This window comes from Equus caballus, chromosome 3 (genome assembly GCF_041296265.1).
Source record: "Equus caballus isolate H_3958 breed thoroughbred chromosome 3, TB-T2T, whole genome shotgun sequence".
Classification (NCBI taxonomy): Eukaryota; Metazoa; Chordata; class Mammalia; order Perissodactyla; family Equidae; genus Equus; species Equus caballus.
In genome coordinates, this window is record NC_091686.1 from 44,198,533 (window position 1) to 44,226,483 (window position 27,951).

At 39.6% G+C, this 27,951-nt stretch overlaps 1 protein-coding gene across 17 annotated transcripts in view; it reads left to right on the top strand.

The window, feature by feature from the left end:
* The window catches only part of PPP3CA (protein phosphatase 3 catalytic subunit alpha), a 287,954-nt gene that overhangs the window by 208,865 nt on the left and 51,138 nt on the right, over positions 1-27,951 (top strand). For all 17 annotated transcript variants that reach the window (XM_070263369.1, XM_070263363.1, XM_023637650.1 and 14 more), the window contains 6 exons: positions 1,887-2,011; positions 10,328-10,439; positions 11,468-11,613; positions 14,383-14,522; positions 24,169-24,246; positions 26,618-26,712. In XM_070263369.1, the coding sequence (XP_070119470.1) occupies positions 1,887-2,011; positions 10,328-10,439; positions 11,468-11,613; positions 14,383-14,522; positions 24,169-24,246; positions 26,618-26,712 (696 nt within the window). The remainder of the gene's footprint in view (positions 1-1,886; positions 2,012-10,327; positions 10,440-11,467; positions 11,614-14,382; positions 14,523-24,168; positions 24,247-26,617; positions 26,713-27,951) is intronic.

A 27,951-nucleotide genomic window follows, 5' to 3' on the forward strand; every position in this document is an offset into this window, starting at 1 on the left:
ATACTCAACTCTAAGAATAATAAAAAATTATTTATAAATAGCCTTCTAATGTGATATTATTTCAAAAATGGAAGAATATGTTTCAGATATTTCTACAGTGTCTCTGTTCTCATGACAGATAAGAAGCTATGTGATTGGAACCCCCGAGAGGGAAGCATTAGCAATTACAGCTCCCTGTAATGTGCGTCTGTTCTGCTAGACTCAGATTTTCTAGTGCAGACGTTCTAAAACAGAGTCTACGCGTGCCTGTTTCAGGCCTTTCGTGCTGTGAGTCCCTATCAGCTCTTCCTGGAAAAATGGAAATTTCTATGCCATTTTTATTCGTCCATTGTTTCACAGTTGTCTTATCAATGAGCTCCTTCGACTCATTCTTGTATCTGTTGAATTTCATCAGATAAAGGAATGCAGTTTAAAACATTTCTGTAACTTGCTTGTGATCGCAGCATCGAACGTGAGATAACATGCTTCAGCCTCCTGATTTCCGCTTCACTGACACGGTCATTCTGTGAACTGCTTAGTGTTCAAGAAACGGCAGGTTCATCATTCAAGTGTAAAATTATTTTAAAATATTTAAAATATATATGTATATAAAACATAAAATTTCAAAGATATTATAACATGGTGGTTGACCGCAAAAGCTTTGACTTAGGCAAATCTGAATTTAAATCTTGGATCATCCATTTTAACAGTCACCTTGCCTAGCCACATAACCTCTCCTAGCTGCATTATTTCCTCATCTGGATAATGTAGATGGTATTTATGTTTTTAGGGTGTTGACAGTAGTAAATTGTAATAAATACTAAATAAAGTACTTATAAATTAAGAATTCTTAATAAATTAAGAATAAGTACTGTGGTTTTTAAAAACAGAGTACATAGCTCTTTCAAGAAATTTGGTTTATAAGAGAAGGTGAGAAAGTTAAAAAACATCAATTCCCAGTGATTTTTTTTTGTATTATGTTGTGCAGGATTTTTTTTTATTTCACATTTTTTTCATTGTAACATCTGAGATTAGAGTACATCTTATAAAAATGCTTTTTTATAATTTAAATTTAATTGAAGATTTTTTCTTTGTTAGTGGTACATAAAATAATGACGTGTTTTATAATTGATGGCATTTTAGACTCAATGAAATAAAGTTGCTTTTTGGTATTTGCTTGGAAAGACTCGCCCTGAGCTAATATCTGTTGCCGATCTTCCTTTTTTTTTCCCTCCCCAAAGCACCAGTACATAGGTGTATATTCTAGTTGTAAGTCCTTCTAGTTCTTCTCTGTGAGCTGCCACCATAGTGTGGCTGCTGACAGACTAGCGGTATGATTCTGTACCTGGGAACCAAACCCAGGCCACTGAAGCGGAATGCGCCAAACTTTAACCACTAGGCTGTCAGAGCTGGCTTGAAATACAGTTTTTATGATACATATATACATGTCTTTTTCTTTAGGAACAATAACATGTAGTAATTGTACATTCAGACCTCAGTTGTATATAGATTATGCCAAATTCCTGCCCTTCTCTTTGCTTCATCTCTTATCTGCAGAAGGAAACATCTGTTCCACAGCACTGTTGCTTTTAAATTAGAAAATGTGTATGAATTTCCTCACACAGTGTCTCGTGGAGAATGGTTAAATGCTCAACAATAGGAGACATTATTGTTATTATTATCTTTATTTTTCTGGTTAATCTGTGAATTAGTAGACCTGAATGCTAGAGCCAGCTCTGCCACTAATTAACTTTGGAATCTCTGTTTCACTTCCCTGTTTTGCAAAAGAATGTTTTGGCTAAGATGACTCTAAAATTCCTTATGGCTCTAAAGTTTTATGATTTTATTATGAGTTCTGAGTCTTAACATGGTATAACCATAAAATGACTTTTCTTGGTTTCTTTCAGTTTGTGGCGACATCCATGGACAATTCTTTGACTTGATGAAGCTCTTTGAAGTGGGGGGATCTCCTGCCAACACTCGCTACCTCTTCTTAGGGGACTATGTTGACAGAGGGTACTTCAGTATCGAAGTAAGTCCGCATCGTTTCTTCTTAGCTGCTCAATAATGGATCAACAATATCTTAGTAAAATAAAAGTGGTCAATGTTATTGCCTTAAGGAAATCCCTAGTCTGTGACAGTGAACTTTAATACACTTAATTCTTGGGACATTACTTATCCTGTTTTCAGTTGGTTCCCATATGCTTTTTACTGCGTAGAGATGCCAAGGAAGTGGCTCATAGGAAGATTTTGCCTTTTGTACCTTTTATGTATTTGCGACTTTGCAAAAATTACATCATATTTTACATTAGATAATTCTGTTTCCTGTTGAGAAAACTAAGCAAAGGTGATTAAATAAGCAGGAATGCGTTTGCATGGTTATACCTTATAATTATGAGACAGTAAGTTATCTTTGTAAACTGACAGTCAAGTGCATGCGTATCTGTCTGCATTTGTGTGTGTGAGTATGTGTGAGCACCCTTACAGATGCTCTGTTTTGTCTTTTTTTGATACCTGTCATCTAACTAGGGTAATTTGTCAAACTCATTAATTCAAACAAAGTAGATAACCTTTGAATAGAGGTTCTCCCTCAGCCTCCCAGCTGCGTCTGCCTCAGGTTAGTACACATTACATTCAGAGTGAAGGCAAGGACCTTGTTTTGTTCACGTGTTTGTTCTTCCTGGCACTTAACATGGTGTCTCATACATAGAAAGGGTTCATTGTATATTTATGAAAAGCAATGCTTTCAAATAAGAATAAGTTTTAAAGAATCAGAGCTCATGCTGTAATAGCTGACATTATATGTGCTCCTGGGAAAAAAGCATTAGAAAAGAAAAACAATTATTCTTTTTTTTTTTTAAGGAAGTTTTCTTTATTTTTTTTTATTTTTTGAGGACAATTAGCCCTGAGCTAACTACTGCCAGTCCTCCTCTTTTTGCTGAGGAAGCCTGGCCCTGAGCTAACATTTGTGCCCATCTTCCTCTATTTTATACGTGGGACGCCTACCACAGCATTGCGTACCAAGTGGTGCCATGTCCACACCCAGGATCCGAACTGCTGAACCCTGGGCCGCCGAAAAGCAGAACGTGCGAACTTAACCACTGCACCACCGGGCCAGCCCCCAATTATTCTTAATTAAAGAGAGAAATCAAATTTACAGAAGTCTCACACCAATATCACATATTCATAACAGTCATATAAAAGAGATTCTAGGTTTTTAAATTTTCATCATAATATTTTATTTACTATAGGAATACTTAATGTTGAAAACATGTCATTCTTAAATAGCTTTTGTTTTTAAAACTACCGTACCAACGCTAACTTTTGGTTATTCTCTTCACCTCCCGTTGTTGACTCTATATACATAATATTTCCAACAATATATTAATCCTTTTTGCATTTAAGGATCACACATTTCTTAATTATTCATGATGATGAGGGAGAGGGGGTGATGTTGGTATATAAATCCAAAAGGAGAAAGTAAATTTTTAGTATTTCTTCCATTTGGAAGAAAGTATTACCGAGCACGTAAAACGTCTATGCACTGTGATTGGGACTGTGGAGGATTTGAAGAAGTCTACATCCTTGCTCTCCAGAAACCTAAATCTGTGTAGGAAATATAACTAGAAAAAGCTGTATACTGTCAGAAGCCTAGAATAGGTGGTCATTCAGGGTTCAAATATTTGAATTGATTATTAAAATCTTGTGATAAAGGAAGTACAGAAAATACTTGCAACTGGAATATGGAAAAGTGGGAGAACACTTTTCAAACAAAGTTTTGAGCGCACATGGTTGGGGGAGACTGAATCAAACAAGAGTAAGATTTAGCTAGGAGAGAAATTGAAGCGAGAGACGTACAGAGGGAAAGATCAGCAAGCCTCTTGCACGGGCTGACCCGACCAGCTTCGCAGGGAAGGGTGAGCAAGTGCACATTTTGTAAGACCTTTGTATCACACTAGGGCTAGGATGTGCTGAGAGTCAGAGAAGACACAAACCCACCCATGATGGTGGCTGAACAAGATAGAAGTTTGTGTCCCTCTCCAGTGAAAGCCCACAGCTGGGCAGACCAGGGTGGTGCGACCCGGCTGGAGCCAGGGCCTACGCTCTTTCTGCCTCACTGCCCTGATGTGCATAGCCTCCTTCCAAAGTCAACCTCATGACCCAAGATGGCTGCACCAGCTTCAGCCATCATGTCCCTACACTACATTCAGCTAGAAGGAGACCGAGAAAGAGAAGGGCATGTCCTCTCATTTAAGGATGTTTCCCAGAAGTGACACAATGACTTCAACTAGCATCCCATGGGGCAGAATTTGTTGATCTGGCCATATGTGATTTCAGTGTGTAGCCAGATTTGAGAAAGACTGCAGGAGGCAGAAAACAGCAATGGGAGGTAAAACGTTTCTGCTACTTCCCTTAAATTGGGGTTGTGTGGAGTCTAAGTAAATATCTTTTAAAATTATTTTAGTAACTACTAAATTCAGCATATTCACGTAACACGCATAGTGCTCCTGTGAAAGTTTCTGAGGATGAATGGAATCGGTATTCTACTTTCCTTGAAGCTGACCTTCCAAGCAAGCAGAGCCCAAGACTGTCTGTTGGGAGTGACTATTTTTATCAGCCGAATGATGGAGTGCTATGTTGGAAATTTTTTATGTAGTGTCATAATATTTGTCATTTTTAACAACTTAATTTGTCATCTTTTTAAATCTAATCAAAGACAATAACACTTTCTTATTAATTTAGTAATAAAGATAAAGCACTAACTCATGAGTTGCTTGAGTGACAATTGGCACAACTGGACTTCTTTATCTCACCAGGTCCATCTTTGGATAATATTTCTTAGTCTTATCAGTCTTTATTTACCTGTGACTTTTTTACTCAGATAGTTCAGACTTCTGAATATCTGTCCTCAAACCATTTGAAATTTCCTAAACTCTCCCTAATTAGAACTTTTTAGAATCAGTCTTTTCAAATTGAAGAGGTGAGATGCAGTAATCACTCACTTGTTCCTCAGCAGATTTTTTTTAGTTCACAATTAATCTATGTATTTGAACCATGAAAGTTGAGACATTTTGTGTAATATGCACCTTTTGTAATTCAAGCAAAGGATCAAAGAATGAAACCAAATGTTGTGACATATCAAATGTAGGTGTCAGAGGACATTAAAAGTTCCGAGATGCACCTATCAGAGTCCTCATCTTGAAAACAGCTCTTTCATTAAACTCCGAGAGTCTGAGGATGCAGCCCCAGGGACTCTCCACATGCATATAGAAATGACAGAAATGCAGTGGTCTCATATGTAAAAGTTAGCCACTTTGAATAAACTGTGAGCTTTGAGGGGCTTTGCGATGGCTCAGTGATATCATATTTAAAGTAGAACAAACATTTGTATGAAATACGCTTACCGAGAATACTTCAGGGCTTTCTGTTATGGATTAAGGAAACTGATATTGTTTGCCTGGTATGAATGGTCTCATTTATTCCTCACAGCTCTGCAAAGAACACGTAAATGTCTTGCTTCCGTGCCTGTGGAGAGCTTGGCTCAGAGCGAGTCACACATGTAGGAAGTGGCGCTGCTGAGATTCAGTCTGCCCTCTTTCTGCTGCACCCCATGCCCTACCGTACTTTCACTAAACGGACCACAAAAAGTGCACAAGTCAGTAATGCAGAAACTGATACACACTCTTACATCCCCTCGTGCATGGGCACTCACTCGCACACTGCCCTCTCCTGCACCTGTGTACTCTGAAGGTCACAGCATTAAATATAAAATATTCTTTTTGAATATGGTTCTGTTGGTTTAAGGGAAACCCTAACATAAGAGCTCAGTTTTCCAGCATGTACTATCCTAACAGGCTTCAGATGCTCTTGCTTCATCTCAATGATTCAGGGCCCTTTGGCTATCTTCTGGGCAAAGAGGGGCACTTAAGTTTAATTTTACCAAATCAGCTTTGAAAAGTGGGTTCGGATTTCCTACAGTCTCCGCTGGGTGGTATTTACAGGCACTAGGCCATGAGCTCTGGGAAGCGGATAGAACGCGTTTTATGCTCTCCCTCCCCGCCTCTCCCCCACATCTTCCATTTCAGGCAAGATTAGAAATCATTCCCCACAAAGTTAGCGCAAATAAAACAAGCAAGCTTTTGAGGAGTGATGAAAGAGGTCATTCTGTTTTGGGTAGTAATTTGTCTCGCACCGAATAGCATCCTCAGTCTGATGATTGCCTTATGCTACCTCATCTCTTTGATCAAGCCTCTGTGTATCTGTAGGTCCATGTGTGAGTGTGTTTCTCTAAGAACACAGGGAAAATCTCAGAACTGCAGACAGGCTTGCACAGCTGTCTCCTTTTCCACTCTTCACACTCCCTTTCCAGCCACGCCGCCCTGCATTGCCTTAAGCTTAGCAGCCAGCAGGCCCTCCTGCTGTACCTCCACGCAGATCTCAGCCCAGGCCTCAGACGCGTTGAAGCATGAGGAGTTGTGTTTATTCGCTATGAACTCAGACTGCAGCGAGCCACAGCAAGTCAGGCAATGTTCCCTGCTTCTGCCTGAGACGAAAAAGCAAACGGTGCATCGAGCGATGTTAGGTGACAGAGTGATGCTGCAGACGCAAGGAAGAAATCGCCTGCCTGTCTCCGTGCAGCCCGTCGTCTTTGTCAGGCACTGCTGCTTCTCTGCGTGCTTGTCAGACCAGGCGAATGAGGAGCTGCACTTGACATTTCAGGAGTTTTGATCTTTTCCCAACCAGTGCACATCCTTCACTTTATCATCCATCCCATGGTTCAGACAGCACCTTTGATTGGGACGTGTCACAGCACGGAGAGTTATTTTAGAGAGCTGATCGATATACATCTGAAGTTGTATGTTTTCTTTTTTACTTCCTCGCTTCCTCTTTTACCTCCTTCTTTTACTCCCCTATGCAAATTTTCAAGGATACTCATCATTAAAAGGCAAAAATTACAAAGTAAATCATCGTACTACTATTATCAACAAACGAGTTAAACTAATGAAGAAAATGATATCCGTAGTGCTGCTTCATTGCGGAAAATAGATAAATTAAATAGGAGAAAACTGTGTCTATGATGAAAATTATTTAATAAAGAGGGAGAGGATGCTCAATCTCTCATATTGAGTAATCCAAGTTAATTTTAAATTGTAAATATTTGTTTAATTATTTAGAGTGATGGAAGGACAGTCGAGGTCCGGTTGAAAATGATTAGTGCAACTAATTTACGTCTCACCATGTAAAAAGCCCAGTGTACCTTGCCTCTCTGTTTCCACCGTAACCAATTAATTCAGTGAAAATCTTATTCAAATTAACCTTCTGATACGACATAGATGAAAATAACCATTTAACTAATTTGTATTTCATTCCTTATTATGACCATTTTTTTACAAGAGACTTTCTTTTTTAAGAATAATATCGGGTTATGATTTTGTTTAAGATCTTCAGCTCTCCAGAATGTTAGAACTTTAGATGGCAAAATAGATGCCAGCAAGGCAGTGTTGTGCTTGGCGGCTCTCTCCCACCAGATGTCGAGGGTGACAGCTGGCAGGGCTCCACTCTCCAGTCCACCCTTGCCCTTTCATTTACCATGCCACTCCTTCCACATTGGCTACATTTGTGGTTTTATTCAGTGTTTGGGAAGATATTTTATTCTTGCCACAGGGGAAAAGGAAATAAAATGTGAAAACAGGACTCTTTATTTTTGGAGTATTTTGAGCCAAGAATTTGGAAAATGAGTTATGTTTTTCTTTCTTTCTTTCCTTCTCTCCTTCTTTCTGTCTTTCTTTCCTTCTCTCTCTCCCCCCTTTTCTTTCTTTCTTTCCCTCCCTCCTTTCCTCCTTCCTTCCTTTGCTCCTTTCTTCCTTTTTTCTTTCCTTCCTTCCTCTCCTCCCCCTCTCCCTCCTTTCTGTGTTCCTTCCTTCCTTCTCATTTACAGGAGAGGAGCTAATGTTTCCTAAACTCCTGCTATATACTAGATGTTTTTCATCCACTAAATAGTAAGGGACATTAGCTGTGTATTAAATCGTATACAAGGTAAATAAGGATGATAAGAATATCACAGACTGTTTCTATATCACTCTTTGAGGTTTCAGTTATGAAAGACCCATAGTAATTAAGACTAAAGGTGAAAAAGCCTTGTGCTAGTGTCAAAAGTGGATCAATAGATGGCAGAAAAGACATATGGGTCCTAGAATGTGATCCCTCTAGTAGTATTTAAGTGGGGTTAAAAAATTGCATTTTAGGTTTTCGGTGGAGAGAAAATAGCTTTGCCTTAAGATAAGTTGTTACAGGTAAAACTAATCTAAAGTGTTCGGAATTGTGGTTATGTTTCCAAAAGGATATTGATTGGGAAGGGGCACAGGGAGGCTGCTGAGCGGAAATGTAGCTGGATTTGGGTCGTAGTTTCATGGGAGTATCCACTTAGAAAAGTTCATTGACCTGTACATTTATGATATGTGCTCTTCACTGTATATAAGTTATACTTTAGTGAAAAGAGAAGAAAAAGAAAACCTTTTTAAAAACTAGCTACAGTATAGCCAAAACATATATTCTTCCCCAGTATATAAATAGAATACATTAGAGCAATTTCAACAGGTAAACATAATTTTTAAAAGACTCTACGTATCCATTCCTAGTCCACGTTAGACATCCAAAGTTAACCAATTTGGAGTGTGTGTGTATTACATGTTCAGGTACAACCTTATAATTTTAAATTGAGAATAGTCCTCTCATTGACATTAATAATGGTTTCTAAATATCTTCTCTGAAATGCGAGACAAGTTTAACAGACTCCTTTTATGAAAACATGTAAGTGTACCTGTAAAACTATAAAACTGGATACACGGCAATCAGAGACTCACTGAGCCGCCATCCCAGCCACTGAGCTAACAGGGAACTTTTATGCGTATCAGCAGATCATGATGCTTCAAGGATCGCTTGTATAGGGCATTTGGTCAACTTTTCAGAAAAATTAATATTATTTGTCACATGAACTTTAGTTAATAACTATAATCAGAAAATGATAGTTAGAAAATTAAGTAACATATATATATAATTTGATATCAACCCATTATTTTTATTTACTTCAATCATAATTACATAGTTGGAGACAATATCTTCCTTGAAAAACACAATAATACATACTTGTTCTGACAATTAGTATTTTCTTCTAAACTTGGGCTGTGTATTCAAACATAACTGTTTCCACTCATTTAATAAATTACCATATAAGCTGATGGAGACGATTATGCTTCACAAGTGGCACAACAAATGAATTGCTAGGAGCTTTTCCCTTTGGACATGATCCGGCATATTTACTATATGTTGGAAAGCTCTTTCTTAAAATGTAAATATTGTGTGTTTTTTAGTTTCAGATTTTAGTAACCAAAATCAGACTTGTTTCAGTATTTTTGTAGTTCTGTATCTTCTTCACTTCCCTTTTAGAACATAAACTTAGTGAGATAAAAAAGCATACTTGTTTTCAGAGTGGTTTTCTGTTCCCTGTGGTTTCTTAATGAATGCCTGTCGAGGTTAGTGACATTGACGTTAATACTTGAGTATCCCAGTTATCTTAATGCACACTCCAGGAGGACTCTGTCCATGCAGGTTTATTCCAAACCTGGTGAATTCATAGTTGGCCCTCATGTTTACTTAAACTTCAATGCCCAATTTCAGATTTTTAAGGTATACGACATGTTTCCCCTAATATTAGCATACGTGTAGTGAGATTCCCTGGCCTTCAGTTTAATTATACTAATATATAAAACAAAAGAGCTGAAGGCCTTGTATGCTAAAGGCACTGAAAGAAAAGATGAGGTAACAGGGAGAAGGCAGCTGGTGAAGGAGAGGACGTCACGGGAGATGGACACAGTCCGAGTCAGCCTGAGCCTGTCAGTGTTCACTTCCAACTTCTGTCTTGCCTTTCCTTTCCAGTTCTTCCATTTTTCTTACCTGATTTTAAAAAAATAATTAGCTTTTTCAAGAGAAGTGTCTTTATTAATTGCCAATCACATTTCTTCTCATACTTTCATTTCAGTATGTTTTTATTTTAGTGTATTTTCATTCAGGCTTCTTTCAGTGGCCTCTGTGCAGCCCACTGTTTTCTTGTGGTGTGTGGGTCCTCGGTGCGAGGGTTTGTCTTAGGTGTAGATGAACCCCGGCCTCATACCAAAGTGGTGTTTTCTGTTTGCCTTTCAATGTCCTCCTTTTGAAAAGGCCTACCCCTTTGGGGATTTTGGGACACAGAAGCGGGTTTGGTTCATGTCTTCCTTTTATGTGAGCAAGGGGTGCTTAAGTATAATGCAAAAATATTTATTTTTATATTGTTCTTATTTTTTTTTCTCAGTGTGTGCTGTATTTGTGGGCCTTGAAAATTCTTTACCCCAAAACACTGTTTTTACTTCGTGGAAATCATGAATGTAGACATCTAACAGAGTATTTCACATTTAAACAAGAATGTAAGTATACCTCATGCTTCTTCCCTTAACGTCCTATGTGCTAAACAGTCGTTTAATCAATTCCAAGAGCACTTTACAGTATGATCCACTTCTTAAAAGTCAAAAACAAAACACAGCACTATTTTATGTTGTTCCATGTTTCTTTCTACGCATGGACAATTAAGAGAATTCAGAATTTCTTTTTAAATTATACATCCTCTATAAAGTGATCTCAAAATTTGAGCTAATATAATTTATCCTAAGAAACAAGTTGTTAAACTACCTTTTAAACAGAGTCAGAATACTACTGTTTGGGAAAATAATCCTACCCTTTAATGTCAAATCACTCAAGAAAAACAAACGGAGGGCAAGCTCAACCTTGTGACTCTCGTTTTAGACCCAGTAGAGTAATCAGCCTCTCGTGGATTTTCCAAAATTAAAGATGACTTCTTCCTTTAGACCAGGAATGAGGAGTACTTCATATAAATGTCATTTTCCTCCTCTCTCAGTTTCTCCCATTGTCCAGTGAAACTTAAATTTCTCTCTTTCATTGAGTCCTATATTCAGTGGAGCGTAGAAGCTTCTCTCAAAATATTAGATACAAGTCAATGAGGGAAAGGCAACGTGCAGTCATAAGAAACAATCTTAGAAAATTTCTCGCTCTCTGTTTTTCTATGTGATCATTCAGGAAAACCAGCCAGCGTGGAGGCCACCTTCCTGTTGGTCTCCTCGTTGTTTGTGTGTGTTTTTTGAGACACATCTGCAGAAAAATAGCAAGGATGTGTACAAAAGTTCTCTCCTCTGCTATATAGAAAGTTCCTAAAAACCGTAAAATTTGGATGGACAACAAAAATAAAAAACAGTCAATGTAAAGGTTAATATCTAACTCTTCAAGTCTTATTTAATCATATTTGGAACTTCGCAGTGTATAGTTATAATAATATGATTCTAGAAAGAGAACATTGAGAAGAAAATAACCTATTTCACTAAAATGATGGTAGCCATCAAATCATGAGAGGAAATATTTGTTTTTGATCCTGTTTTAAAAGGTAAGATAAAGTACTCGGAACGCGTCTACGACGCCTGCATGGACGCCTTCGACTGCCTGCCCCTGGCCGCACTCATGAACCAGCAGTTCCTGTGCGTCCACGGTGGTTTGTCTCCAGAGATTAACACTTTGGATGACATCAGAAAAGTAAGTTCTGTTACTTTCCAAGTCTGATCGTTCTGTGCGCTTTAGTAATAAATAGAAGACATTAATTTCCCTGCCTTTGTCACTAACTTTATCCTTTTGAATAAAAATGATTTAAAGTGGTCATTAATTTCTTTTTTATCTAGAAAGAAAGATATGTTTATACTCGGAAGAGTTTTCATCTCTAAAACTTCAGGATTCATCTTAGCATGTGACATATGTCTTTGGAAATGTAAAATATCTGATCACTAAAACATGTATGCCTTTTCGTTCCCCTTTGGCTCGTTTCAAACAGTCCATTGCGTATTCATACTTATTATAGTTAGAAAATGTTGCTTTGCTCTTGGGAAAGTATCACAACTTGACTTTTAAAATGTGTCCATGTTATTTTTTAAAATTTACTATTTTTACATCTTAAAACTTTAACAATCTAACAAAGGCCATGATGATATTCTCTTCATTGTACTGAGCTAGGTGAAAAAAAGTTGATTTTTTTAAGAAGTTTTTCCCACTTAATTTAACTTCGGCTAGTACTGTTATTTTAGCCAGCAAAAAACTGTTAGTTTGAATGTGGAGTATCTTTTTCCTGAGAAACTGCAATAGTATGAGATAGCTTTATGTAGTGGAAGAGACAGGTTTTTTATTTCTTTGGTTATACTCAGTGTTCTTTTAAAAGTTCATTGGTTTTTAAAGAAAAACTATATTTAGGGAAGTGAAACCATCAAATTCTACCTTAATACTCATTAAGGTTCAAGTCTTCAAGGGTAAAAGTAATATTGTGTTTACTTTCCTATTAGAAAGGAAATGCATGATTTTTATTTTTAAAGTCAAACAAAAAGCACATTAAATAAAACTTCGTTTTCTGCTCTGTTTGTGTCGTTTTTGTAAGACACCGTTGCACGTCTGCTTCTGGTGTCCTGCAGCACGCGGAGCACTGGCAGCTTCTCCCAGTTTAAATGCGGTAGAGGCGTAACGCTGCCTTGCAGCGGTGGAGCTGAAGTCCAGAGCAGTTCGCTTCCTGCATGAATGGAACCGATTTTTTCCTACTACCTGAGGGACCCTTGAAATCAATAACTAAAATTTTTATCATAAATTAAGTAGATTTTTAAAATATCATCTGCTATCCCCAAGACTTACTTTCTGGCATGTTTCAAATATTATGTTCAATTTTCATAAATGTCGTTAAGCTCTAGACTTAGTCATAAAATGATTTTTAGGTTTGCATTTTGCCATATGTCTATTAGTGTTTCCACCACACTTACTCTATTTAATTAATTTTGTAGTTGTTTATTCTTATATAGATGGTATTAACTTTAGAATGCACTTTTTAACTTTTCCGGAATAAATTCTGTATTCTAGTTGCCTTAGCAAACCTTTAGCTGGTAATTCACATTAATCAGAAAATCTTTCCTCCTCTGCAGTTCTACCCTTAATAATAAGCTTTTGTTTCTCAGAAAGAAATCTGTATTTTTATGAACAAGCATTATTTTTCTTGAATGAATTGTTCCAAAAGCATAAATTATTTAAATCTCTTAAGCAAGTCCAAGATTGCAATGAATATTTTATAGATAACCTAATGGTTGAAGTATAGAGGGTCTTGTCTTATTGAAGTTTTTCATTGGGTGTTGAAAACATGAAATATTGCTTCATTCTTTTTAGATATTAGTAAAAAATGGTATGTAGCAAAACCATTATTTACATCACCTTTTATGTCTCAGGAAAAAAAGAGAATTTGATCAGCTGTCAGCCTTATATATCCATATATATCCTTATATATCTGCCCCTATGAGGTTTTTAAAATACTAAACTGTTGAATGGGAAGAGTATCCACTCTTAATGGATTTTCATGCCTATTTTATGCCTTTTTTCAAGAGACTCTATATTATCTGCTAACTTCACCAAAGATCCTTTAATTACAGTAAAATCAGGATAAACTAAGGAAAGTGACTGGTAAAATTGTTGGTGAAATGCCATTTCCAGTTGTTACATTGCTCATACCTTCTTAATGCATCTTTTAAAATTGAAATATGACTTTGCTAAACATTTATAGCTGGAAAATGGATTTCATATGAGGGCTTCAGGTAAAACTGTAAAGCATAGAACTGTGAGCTGAAGAATGACCAGCTAAGTTTGGGTTTATTTTACTGCTTACCGTTACTTTTGGTTTGTACCCAGTAAGATAGCTACATAGGCTTGTACTTTAATTAGAAATCTAGATAGCCCCTCACAAGTGAATATTCAAAATGTCATATAGCTAGTGGTGTTGCCATAAGTTGCTCCCCATCCAGAGTTCTAAGTCACAGTTTAATGGGAGCAGTAAGAGAAATTTACCCAAAGATAAAAGAAAATAAAAGGTCCTCCTCAGGAAATGAAACACAGATAGAGCCACATCAAAGGGCAATGACCAAAACACTTGGACGGATAAAATAAGAAGGAGAGAAAGAGAAAAGCGAATTAGGAGAAAGGAAAAAAGGAGTGAAGAGTAAGAATTAAAGAAGCAAGAGAGAGGTAAAGGGTGAGATGAAGGGAAGGCAGATCATAAATGAGCTCGTCAGGAGGAAGAAGGAAGGAGAATTAGAGAGGGAGACAGAGTGGAGGAATGGGGAAGACAGGCGGGGGAGGGAGAGCAGGGGAAGAGAGGCAGAGGGCAGCTCAAGCAGCACCGTGCTGGAGAGAGGGGGTTGGCTACTGCCAAGTGCTGCTTTCTTCTATTTTCTGAATTCCAAGTTTCCAAAGATTAGTATTTCGCTCTCTGTGTTCTATTTTTCTTAGTTAGACCGATTCAAAGAACCACCTGCTTATGGACCTATGTGTGATATCCTGTGGTCAGACCCCCTGGAGGATTTTGGCAATGAGAAGACTCAGGAACATTTCACTCACAACACAGTCAGAGGGTGTTCGTACTTCTACAGGTGAGCACGGGAAGGAGGCGGGGTGCAGACAGCGCCCCTCGCCGTCGGGAGCACAGGTGCTTCATCAGTGTTGTAATTTGTCACTCCGTGTGTTTGATGTATTTATGATGTTTGTATAACTTCTCTAGGAAACAAGTATAAATGAAAGTTTCACTTTGAAACCCTGGTTCACATGGGTTCTTAGCACTTAACTATAAAATGAAAATATGAATAGATAAGAAATACATCTATACAAATGTGGATATAAAATCTGAAGGATGGAACAGGCAGAAAAGAGGTCTGTGGTATCAGGGCATCGAGGCAGCTGGGGAAGACAGCAGGATTTAGTGGAAATGTGTTGGGTTTTAAGAGCTGCAGAAAGGGGGCCGGCCGGTGGTGCAGCGGTTAACTGCGCACGTTCTGCTTCTCGGTGGCCTGGAGTTCTCCGGTTCAGATCCTGTGTGCAGACATGGCACCACTTGGCACGCCATGCTGTGGTAGGTGTCCCACGTATAAAGTAGAGGAAGATGGGCGCGGATGTTAGCTCAGGGCCAGTCTTCCTCAGCAAGAAGAGGAGGATTGGCAGCAGGATGTTAGCTCAGGGCTGATCTTCCTCAAAAAGAAAAAAGAGCTATAGAAAAAAAAATCCAGTGCCAGCCTCGATTTTTCATTCGACTATGTAATCACTTAAAAGTCTTTTTACCAGTTTTCATAACTTAAATAAGAAGAACAATTTTAAATTGGTTAAGTTATATTCAAGTTATTCTTAAATTTTCTTAAGTTTATCAGACTTCCTGGATAAATTAAAATTAGCAGCAACCCAGTATATAGATACCACCGTAAATTTATTTTTAGCACTTTGACAAGACTCATTGAAAACATTTTCATGGTAATTTTTATATTTGCCAGTGTATGGGAATTTGCTCATTCCAGATCATTTTAGAGCACTTCAGAAAGAAATCAACAACACAGTAGGGTTTTTGCCTGTCCCCACAATGTACCTGACACCTCACCTTAACTGTAGCCTCTTGCGTTTGACTACCCTCAGTTTCTCTAATTTCTCTTCTCATCACACACACAATTTATGTGAAAGCAGGTGGAGTGAAAGGAAGAAAGACGTGATGGAGAAGTTGAGGATTGTAAATTCTGGACTATATAGAGGGGGGTTTTTTTAACGTAAAAACCAAACCTGATGTTCCCTGAAGTGTACGCTCAGTTCCCGCGCTGGCGGCCGGCTGGTGGGGCTGGTGTGGGCGCAGCCACTGTCTTCTGAATGGAGGGGCAGCCGGCGCCCTCTGCATGACGTCCATCAGGTTCTTCAGCGGGCCAACACTTTGTGCCATAAGTTAAGTTTTCCTTATGGGGAAAAAAGATTTCCTTTATTCATGTGTTGATGTGTTTGAGAAATTGAAGTTTGTGAGTGGAAAGTCTTGTATACTGTAAAGCATCATTCAAAGAATAGTTTTTGTTATAAATATTAATAAAGAGGTTTGTTTCAAGCTTATTTAGCACAAAGTTTACACTTTGTTTCTATGTTTTGGATATTTGGGCACCAAGACTAATGAATCTATTTTGGCTGAAAGGAAGAAGCATATGTTTCTAAAAAGCCTAAGGTTTCTTTTCAGAAATTAATTAATTTCGGAGTAATCTTTTATTAAAGATATTCAAACTTTTAATGAAAAGCTAAGTATTCTTAAAATGTATCAAAGCCAAGTGCTCAATTTTTCGAATCTGGTGTTAAATCCCTTATTCTACCATGAGTGTTTAAATTACCTATTGATAACACTGAGTTGTGCTTCAATAGTACAAAGGCAAACAAAATCCCAACCTTGATTCTGATATCAAGCCATATTGCATTGATCTTTCTTTAATTCATACTGTCACATTCTTCTATTAGTTTTCTGCATCAGCTATTGAAATAAATGATATTCTAAATAAAGACCTATAGGGAACGTACATAGAGTTATGGTATTTGTGTTTTGTGACTATAGACACAGTTGTGTTTACATCAGAGATAAAATCCATCAGCTAGATAATTAGGGGATTATGCATGTTTTCACACTTTTGTGCTCAACAACATGATTATTTAACTCCTCTCATTAGGGGCTCTTAATAGATAATGATCTTTGTCCATGACAAATGCTGAATATCTCAATCCACAACCCACAGACTCTGGCTAATTCAAAGCCATCTAGATTGTTTTATCTGAGAAGAGAACAATGCCTCTTGTTCTGCTAGGGCTTTTGCTCCTTTTGTTTTGGTGCCATCCTGAAAGTGTCAAGGATCCTCTGTGGTTGTGGCCTATAAAGCTGATCCAGAAGGCTGCAAGGAACGATAAAATTGGTAGAGACTTGGTGACAGTTACCTGTTTGAGTTATTGACAGTTATTTGATCCACAACCCCCTGTTTTATTTTACATGTTTATATAGAGTTTGCATATTTAATTTGCTGTGCCACCCTATCCACGGAGTAACATTATCTGGGCCATGATTTAAATACAGCGAAGTTATGCATCAGTAAGAATTTATCACTGCTGTTCATGAATTACGGAAGCTAGGCAATGTGACAGAGAGGAAGGAGTCCCTAAGAACTCCAGGGACCGTCCCCGTGGCTGACTGGTCTGGTTCGCATGCTCCACGTCAGCAGCCCAGGGGTCACCAGTTCAGATCCTGGGCACGGACCTATGCACTGCTCATCAGGCCACGCTGAAGCATGCGTCCCACATAGAAGAACTAGATTGATGTACAAATAGGATATACAACTATATACTGGGGCTTTGAGGAGAAACAGAAAAGAGGAATGTTGGCAACAGATGTTACCTCAGGGCCACTCTTCCTCACCAAAAAAACAAAACAAAACAAAAAACCCCTCTATTATCTTTACAACCCTACACCAGAGTTTGCATGCTCAAATGCGTGAAACCTCTAGGTGGGTAATTGAGGTACTTGAAGCAGGCCAAGTGTTAGATTGTAAAGATTAGTGAGGATCACAACAAATTGGAGGTAAAACTTGCATTTCCATGTAGACCAAACAAAGCTGTGGGCAGGATTCGGGACTGGGTTGTCAGTGTGTCTGTCTGCCTCTGATGAGTCATGGCGGCCTGCGTTCCAGTTTAAAGTGCTTCGAGAGGATGCGCTGGGCCGGACCTCCTGGAGCTCCGCTGCACTGGGAGTCGGGAGTCGAGCCCATCCCGGCCATGCCTGGGAGCTGGGCTGGGCGCTCCTTTGGCGCTGGCTCCCCTTGCCGCGCCACCTCACAGCCCTCTGCCCCGTCCCATCCCCCAACTCTCCTCAGCTCGCCCACAGCTCCCCGCCTCTCCTGCCACAGCTTTCTTTGCTTCTGATGTTTTCTCTACGTGATTGTCCCAGGAGCCTCGTCCCTTCCCTTGGCTTCACTGGAGACTGGAAACTCTGTGGTTCGTCACCAGATCTCTGTCTAGTCTCCTCATTTCTCTCTCTTTCCTGAGCTCAAATTCTCTATTTCTAGTTGTCTGCTGGAATTTTTTTTTTTTTTTTGAGGAAGGCTAACCCTGAGCTAACATCCGTGTCCATCTTCCTCTACTTTATATGTGGGACACCTACCACAGCATGGCTTGTCAAGTGGTGCCATGTCTGCACCCGGGATCCAAACTGGTGAACCCCAGGCCACTGAAGCGGAACGTGTGCACTTAACCGCTGTGCCACTGGGCCGGCCCCTTCTGCTGGAATTTTTGATCTCAGATGTTCCATTGTCGCCTTAACCTGAGCTCATGGTGCCTGAAGAGCCGTGTTACTTCGCCCCCTGCATAACCCCTACTGGGCATCCCTCCTGGCTTTTCTGTGTCCCTTAGCACTTCTTTCTCAGTCATGCAGACCAGCAGACAGCTTTGCTTTTTCTTCTGGCATTGAAGTCACCACCCGTCAGTCATGGCATCTTAGCAACCCTTTCTTTATAATGTCACCAGCCTTAGACCATCCTGCCCCGCTCCCTCCCACCCTGAGTTCAAGACCTTCATCTTTATCCTGTTGAAATCACAGCTGATTTCACAACACCCTTCCCGCCCCTTCCCCACTGTTCACACTGTTTCATTCATGGGCATCCTTTTGAGGATTCATCCACTCATTCAATTATTTAACAAATGTTAGCTGAGCACCTACGTTATATGCCTTTGCGAGGCCTTATAGATGCTCGGAGTCCCTGCCTTCGAGGGAATGACAGTCTAGTGGCAGAAACCGATGAGCAGAGACTCACAAATAAAATGCCAGGTGAGTAGTGCTGTGATAAATGTGGAGGTCCACACACGCGCACAGAATTGGGGGCCCTAACCCAAACAGGGATGGACTGGGGTTGAGGGACTACTCGTGGTGGAAGTGTTACTAGGCCTGAATTTTAGAGGGGGAGTAGAGCATATCCGACTAGAGTCATCGGGAAAGGCTGTTGCAGGCAGGGAACCTGGTGTTCATGAAAATATGAGGGGAGATAACACTGGGAATTCTAGAAGGACGACCACCTGAATGGTCTCGCCTTACCTCTAATCCCAAATTACAGTCAGCTGTTTCAGTATACGCCAAAGCTGAGCATGCATCTCGCTAAGCTATTCTACTCTTATTCTTAATGTACTCCAGAAATGTGTACATAACGTACCAAAAGACATATAGAAGCTTGTTCACACCACAGTATTCATATTAGCCCAGAAATGGAAACAACCCAGATGTCCATTTAGTAGAATGAATAATAAATTGTGGTATATTTATACAACTAAATACAGCAAATGAGAATTTGTTAACCAAAACTGCACATAACAACATGGATGAATGTCACAAATGTAATGATGAGCAGAAGCAGCCAGATACTAAAAAGTGCATCCTGGATGATTCCGTTGAAATAAGAGTTCAGCGTTAGAGAAAGCTGACGTGTCGTGTTAAAGCCAGGATCGTGGGTGCCCTTGGTAGGAGGTGATGGGTGGCTGGGAGGAGACACGGAGACTTGCTGGGCTTCAGGTAATGTGCTCTGTCCTGGTGTGAGAGCTGGTTACAAGGATGTTCACTTTGTGAAAGGTCATTGATTTGTAATATTCTGGTTTGTGCAGTTTTCTGTATAGACGTTAGACTTCAATAAAAAGTTTGCCTTTAATAAAAATAGCTCAGTGCTCCTGAGGTGGCGGGCAGCCAGGTGCAGGTGAGAACTTCAGCTCTGGGGAGGTGCTGGCAGGAAGAGTTGGAGCCCTTCCAGGCCTGATCCCTAGTGGGTAAAATGAAATTAGTTGGAGAACCCTGGGGCAAAGAGAAAACACAGCAAGTCCTAGGAAAAGATAGGCCTGACGGCATCTGAGCAACACCAGACACCCCAGAGCTAAGTACCCATTGCCAGGCCCCAAGGAGCAGAGGAGGAGCTGGACATTTGGGCAGAGTACTCCCTGTCACTGGGCTTGGAGAGGGTAAGGACACCAAGGAGGTGGGCAGAGGCTTCCTCCTGGGCCCCTGGCACAGGCCTGCAGCCTGCCTGCCTCTGCCTTGCTGGAGCTGATGAGGGACAGAAACCCTTTCCATCTCTCACCTGCTTAACTGCCCGTGTCGACGCTCCTCGAGCAATTGAGTGTGAGCTCCACTAAGCTGACAGGTCGCATTCAGGATGTGAAGACAAATAAAACAGTGTCCATGCCTTACGGCATTCTCTATTGCTGGAGACCAGATGTATCAACCTAATTTACAGTACAGCATGACGAGTGATATGGTAGATACACATGGGAACATGGTGGATACTGCAGTTTTCTACACCCAGGGTGAGCTAGGTTTGAAGGGGAAGGTTCACAACTGATGGTTTAGCTTAGGCTCGGCAAAGAGTAGACCTTTCTAGAAGGAAGAATACTCAGGGAAAGTATATGTGAAGGCATAAAAGCATAACGAAGCATTTTAATAATGCTCACGGGCTATATCATGGTTGAAGAGCCCGGAATCTAGGAGATGTAATTCAAGGTCTCAAATACAGTTTAGTGTAGCAAGAAACAAAAATAAGAAAATAAACAGAATGAGTCTAATAATAGCTATTTTCTGTAGTGCCAAGCCAATCTTCTACCATTTCGCACATTTTTGTCTTTACTACCCTCTTTCCTTTAGTTCATGATCAGTGTGCTTCTTGTCCTAACTCCTTTCCTATCTGATAACCCCTGTGTGTCATTGGCTTTAAGGTCTAACACAAGTCACAGCTAATGAACTTCACAGCTACTATGGGGTCTGGGGCTTCTGACTCACCAGGCCGGGCTGCCTTCGTTCTTGCACACCGTGGTGGTGGGAGAAAATGGAGAGTTGTTAACTGTCCTCTGCTGTGGGCTGGGCGCTGAGCCTAGGAAGTTGACATGTATTGCTAACTCATTTCATCTTGATCTCAAGTCCATGAAATAAATAACACTGTCTGCATTTTTACAAATGAGGTTAAACAGTTTGCCAAAGTTTGCCCAGGCAATTGGAATAAGAATCCAGATCTAAGGAGTCCCATTATTCCCTGGAAACTTCCACCTCTCTTTCTACTCAGAGGAGATGCATCTCTTGCGCTTAGGGAATAATCCTGTTGCAATAGAAAGACACACTTTCAGAGAAGAAGAGAACTTCTTGAGACGGCAGTGCTTGCAGGGAGTTGAACGTCACAAAGCTTGGAGCAGCGCCGCCTCCCCAGTCCTGGGAGCAAGTCTTGTTCCGTGTTCAAGACACTGGGTTAAACAACCCTTTCAGGGTTGCCTCACCCTGGAGAGACTGTGCCCAATGAGGGTGCCCCGGAGTGTGTGAGTGGGGCTGAGATTTGCTCAGGAGCCGCCGCCCAGGCTTGGGCTCCCCCGCCTGAAGGAAAAGGGCTCTTTCTCCTCGGTGGGCACAGAAGCTTCACCTGATTATTGAAAACAGGAAAAAAAAAAAAAAGATCTAACACAAGACAGATGTTTTTCAAAAAGATTTCCTCAGACCCATGTGCTTTCTTTCTGGCTTTATAATGTCTATAAAAATTTACTATTTTATCTTTAGTGTAAGGTTTTTAAAATTATTTTTTTTAAATGTTTTACCTTCCTACCTAGATTATAAATACCCTCAGGACGGAAACCACGCCTTGCCCTCTTCCTCCCACCCCGCCCTGTGTCCCACACAATCTTCTAACACATGGCACCGTCGCCAACTAGTCTTTGATAAACTGTTGGTAAATAAGTGATTTTCCAGCTCTCTCTATAGTGTTAAGTTTGTCGTGAACTCTGCTTTTCCTACCATTCTACATCTTTTTTTTTTTTTTTTTTGAGGAACATCAGCCCTGAGCAAACATCTGCTGCCAATCCTCCTCTTTTTGCTGAGGAAGACTGGCCCTGAGCTAACACCCATGCCCATCTTCCTCTACTTTATATGTGGGATGCCTACCACAGCATGGCATGCCAAGCAGTGCCATGTCCTCACCCGGGATCCGAACTGGCGAACCCCAGGCTGCCAAAGCGGAACGTGCGGACTTAACCGCTGCACCACCGGGCCGGCCCCTACATAGATCTTTTTTAATGCTTTTCAGCTTAAACACTGTGGTTTACCATCATTTCCATTAAAAAGTTTAAAAATGTTGTAGAGGGTTTTTTCCTAACATTATTGGAGATTTTAATGTATCCTTGGTAAGTCGTTCACCAGTAACGGAAATCTAGATGATATTCAAGCATTTTCTAAATTTCTTTAGAAAAATGTTTGCAGTTCTTAGAAAGTTTGAATATTTGGTTATGCATACTTTTAAATTTCTAAAGATTTTCTTCAAAATGAGTTTCCTCCAAGTAATAATACAAGTGTGCCTCACTTAATGCTGTAAACCTAGCAGATTGCTGCCAGTTTAATTTTATTTTCTTCAGATTCCCATTAAAAATCAGATGTGTATGTCCATGGGGGAAAACTTAGCTTAAACATATAAGGGTTTCAAACTTAGTGTGAAGACAATATATTAAAATTATGCCTTCGTAAGACTAGTGTAAGTTCTTCCAAAAGGAAGGAAGAAATGAAAAAGAGCAGCCAAGCCATTTGCCCAAAGGCAAAACCATGACAACCATAGACAAACAGCCTCCATCTTACAGAGGCACAAGAAGACAGTAAACTGTCTTTTGTAAAGAGGCATTGCAAGGACTGAGAAATATAAGTAAATGGCCTAAAGAGATAGGGAAGGAGCATTTATTGAGTGCACCCCTACTCCATGTCACTCCTTATAGCTAAATATGTATCAAATAAAGGTGCCATTTTTTAAAGACCAGCCAGTGTCTCTGAAGTTAAGACTTCTTTTGCTGACACACAGTGATCTGCAAAGGTCATATACTCATCTTCTCCTAAAATAGAGCAGAAGCCTTTGAAGACACATGTTGGTCAGCTCTTGATCTAGGGAGCATATGGCTGCATTACCATGTGGGCACTCTGGGCATCTTCTCTGGTTTGTAAGATACACTAATGTTCATCAGTTAGCTGGTTTACTTACTGGGCAGACCTTGGACACCTGTAAGTGGAGGCCTCAGGTATGTCTCCTCTTTCTCTCTGCCCAGCAAACTGCTAGGATGTTTCAGAACACTCACACACATGCACACAAATGTACACACAAGCACACAAATGTACACACATGCACAAAGACTATTTTTGGTTTCAGATCCTATTTTTGCCAAAGAACTGAAACTGAGTCCTTTTTACAATCACCTGTATGCCATCTTAATGATGTTTGTTCTGTTGATCAAGAAATTCTTCCAAAATCTACAGCATAGAAACTATTTTCATCTTCTCTTTTATAATAAATTATTTGAGTGACATATACTATTATTTCCCCAAAGTGCCGTTTTTGTAATTGCTGGATTGTTTCCTATGGTGTGTGTAATTTAGGTGCTGGCAGACATCTGTAGTGTGTTCACATGATAACGAGCATTGGTTTGCTGTCCCTTGATTTGAACTACTTAAAATTTATTCATTTTTATGACACACATTTATCTCATTACAAATTCTTAGAGCAGAGACAAAGAGATTGCAAAGGGTTTTTCAAGTTTAGTTTGAAATTGAATTTCATTTTTAATGAAATTCTTATCTTTGGCTTTGACTCTTTCTTAACAGACAAAATCATCTTGATTGTGTATTTGATATTTTTATTAAGATAAACGACAAGCCTTAAGATAAAGTTCTGTTGATCTTATTTCAAGTACGCGTTTTAAAACCTTGTGAATTCCAGAATTCTGTTCAGATTTTGCATGACATAATCCGTTAATGTATCCATAAGTAAGTTGATAACTTGATTTCCCAGAAGTCCTGCTTTCTCCCACACAAATAGTGCTGTATTTGAGAAAATTGAGGTTTATGTTTTAAATTCCATTCTCATGTTCTATTTATGCGTCTGTTCACTTTATGCTTAAATGTAGACCTGGTGATACTGATTTTCTCAGAGTGAACCCTCTTCCAGTGTTGCGGTGCAGTCGCCTGGGTTCTTTTTCCAGTTCACACACCTCCGTTCCTTTCTGCTTATGTAGAAAGTATAGCTGTAGGTGCTTTTTCTGCCACAGAGACAAACCTGCCCTTAGAGCCAAGAGGCTTGTTTTGTGAATGATGTATGTTTGATTATGCTTGATCAAATCACATAGGGCTGGAAGTTAGAGATAAATGTGCTACTCTTGATGATTTCCTAACAGGTGCCTCTCTTTTCTTTTTGTCTCCGGCAGTTACCCGGCTGTTTGTGAATTCTTACAGCACAATAACTTGTTGTCTATTCTCCGAGCGCATGAAGCCCAGGATGCCGGGTGAGCAGTTTTGTGGGTTTCTGACAACCACACATGGCCCCGTTGTTACAACCCCTTCACTCTGCTCCAGCTGTCAAGGTTCCCTTTTGCCAGGCTCTCTCCCAGAAGGAATAGATCTTGAAGTTGTCTCCTGACAACACAGATCTGGCAGGGTCCCGGGGAATGAGTGGCTGCAGATGTGCTGGAAAATCCCCGTAAGTTCTTCCATTTTCAGCTTGAACAGGTAGATGTTCAGCTGGCTTCCTGACACACCGTAAGGGCAGCTTCTCTTATTTCTTTCCATTCTTGCTCTTCCCAGTGTCCATAAGTGGGTAATTACCAGCTACTTTTCAGTCTTGGTTGGCAACGTGAATGAGCATTACACATCAATATTTAACAGCTATAGCAGGTTGTGCTCTTGTTTAAAGAATATTATTGCTAATCCCTGTAAAGTTTGAAAGGACAAAAACAGACAGTAAAATGATGGGGAAAATCCTCTGTTCTAACTAACAAATGCATAACATGATTTTTTAATATCTGGTAAATTTTTAAAATATAGACCAATTTAAGGGTTTAGAAAACTGAGAAACATCCGATATCCTCTTTAATGGAGCATTGAGTCTGCATTCGGGAGAAATAGATGGAAGTAATTTTAAGATTGGAAGTCCACTGCCTTGCCCAGCAGGCTGCCCTGAAAGGCGCTGTTTGCCTCCAAATGTTTAAACTCAGTTCCTTATATTTTGGATTCTCCGAAAAGGAGGCGCACTCACTTTTCTAGCCTGGGTGCTGAAATTGGGAACGTGGATGCCTGCCTTCTGAGGCGGGCCCCTGAATCAAGGCACCCCCCAAGTGCCTTTCAGAATTAGATTTTTTCAAGCAAGCGATCCACAGGTCTGAAGTGACCCAGCGGTGTGTGCTCACTGCTGCCCTCGCTGATGTTTGAAGTAACCTCTTGATCTACCCACCACCCAGGTCCTCAAATAATGTTTGCACTTTTCAGGGCAGTGGTCTCACCATGTTTTTTTTACTGACTGTCCCAGCTGAACATTTTAGGCAGCTTTATCTTAAATCCACTACAGACCTGAAACCGTCTGCTTATTTGAAAGTATGTTAAGTGCATCAATTAAAATCAACAAATATTTTTATTTAAAATGAGTCGTTGATTGATTCATTGGGGAAGATTGAGATTATATACATCATCCGATTTCTCTCTTTCTACTTGTTGTAAAGTAGGCATAGCCAGGTTTGTAAAATCAAGGCACTCGGATTAAGAGTATTAATGTCTTTCACGTTCTGATTGTTTTCCCCCCAAGAAAGCTCAGTCCCATAAGCAGAATAAATACTTCTAGAACATTTCGAAAGATTTTCGAAGGGATATTTTCTTCTGAGAAAAGTGGTATCAAAATATTTGTAAAATTATAAATTTTAAAATGTCTATTTATCCATCTAAAGGTACTATTTGCGCACATTTAGAACTCAGCTAAATTAGAATGGTTAGTTTGCCAGAAGTAGCTGACAGAGAATCCCCAAGAAATGATGCCATTCTGTTTTGCATTTTATAAGAATGTTTCTAAACTGATACTCCTGAAATCTATTACACAAAAGTCATGAGATTCGTTTTCCCCCTGATGGAAAAGAGCCCAAAGTCTCCCGTATTTTTTGATTATTTGAGGACTAGAGTCTTATTTTTGTCTTAGTAGGAGAAAAGTAACTAGATTATTGGTTTCTTTCCAAAGATCCTACAGATGTTCTATTTCATTACTGATTGATTAAATATTACCCTGCCGAGACAATAATCTTTGACCTGCAGACATCAGCAGAGAATGGTAATAAATAAAATTCTAAAATAGAAGCAATTTCAATTCATAAAACCCGTACATTTAACCAGACATTCTTTGAAAAGTACATCACTCAGTCTAGGCAGAGCTACTTGTGGATGCATATAACTGAGATAACATCGTGGGTGTATTGAATAATCAGGGAAAGGGTTATGTATTATTCTGCTAATTCAGTCTTTTTAATGTCAAAAATATTGGTAAACTTTTGAAAAACAAGGTGGGTACAGGGTATCTTTGTACAAAAAGTAGCCTGTGTCCTCGCTGTGGAACATGTGGAACTGAGATGCGATTTCACTGAAGCCCACCCTAGCACTCCTAACCGTTGGAGACTTCTATTGGGAAACTGTACATATGTTGGAGTGTTGGAGCCCTGCAAATGAATGAATGTCTGTGTATGACAGACTTCAGAGAGAAAAAAATTTTAGTGTTATGTAATTGGATCCTCTTCGAATGATAAAGCTTAACTCATTTAAATTTCTATTTCTAAATCTATAATTTGATATCATCCATGATATCATGCTAGCCTTGTTTTAACTTGTGTGTGTTCTTTTTAGGTATCGCATGTACAGGAAAAGCCAAACAACAGGCTTCCCTTCTCTCATTACAATTTTTTCAGCACCAAATTACTTAGATGTATACAATAACAAAGGTGAGTGGTTTCCAATCCCTCGGGCAGTCTTGTATAGTAGGTACAATAATTCTTAAGCTGTTTTATTTTGGTCTGGTTTTAATTAAGCATTTTTACCCATTCTTTTTCAACTTTCTTTTGTGTTTGTTGTTTGAGTCAAATTTCGTGACTGTCTTCAGAGCTGCAGTGTCAGCTCGTCTGAGGTGGGACCCAGGCACTATTCCTTTTAACTGTTCTTCCGGGAGCTTCTGGTGTACACAGGGTTGACAGTGACTGCACTGGGAGAGGGCGTGATTACTGACCCCAAGGAAGAGAGCAGGAGGGAGGGCCAGCTTGCCTTCTTCCGTCAGGGTCATCTCTTTATTTGGAAATGATGTGCAGTGTTGCAGAGTCAGTGATAAAATGTGAAAAAGTCATTAACCCTAGTCGGTATTGGTCACTGGATGGCAGGGGGCAAGGGACAGTTGTCCCCACTTTTCTAGTTGCCTCATTCCTAGAAAAGAGGTGCTGCCTTTAGTACTCTGTGGCAAGAAGCATGCAGAGTAAAATAAAACATGTTCTCAGTGTGCCAAGTGCTGAGAAGCCGGTTGACAAAGTGAGACTTTTGGGTGATTTAATAAAAATATAAGACACAAAGTCAATAAGTAAAACTAAGAGAGGCAAACACTGTATTCATTCAACAAGGGGTGATTTTCTAGAATGGTCATTCTCCAGCCTTGTTTAAGGTAAATATGATCTGGACATTAAAGGATGGTTAACGTTTCATTAGAAAGAGGGAAGAATAAAATCAAGGCCAGTGGTTTTGATTTTTTTTTATTTTTAAGCAACAAACACTTTTTCCCCCAAAAAAAGTGAATCTTGAAGCTTTTTGTATAAAACCAAAAAGAGCTAATTCCCTTTGATTGGCTGAGGGCTCTCCGTCTTGGATCCGTGAGTAAGTTCCTCTGGGGCACCTGTAAGAGACACAAGGACTCAGCAGGGCATCTTGCATGTCCATTGTGATCCTCTCATTTACCAAAAGTATGTAAAATATGAACTTATGTTTTTATCCTTTTATGGCATTAAAATTTTCTTTTCTATTACACTTAATTGAAGGGAGTGCCCAACAAGTAATTTTCTTGACAGAGACTGATTACTAAGTAGCCTGTACTATACTTGCAAGTTTTTGAATAAGTATTAAAAAGTCTACACAGTAAAAAAAAAAAGAAGAAAACTGAGATTTCACTCTGTAAAAACAGACTCGTTGAGACCAATAGCTCT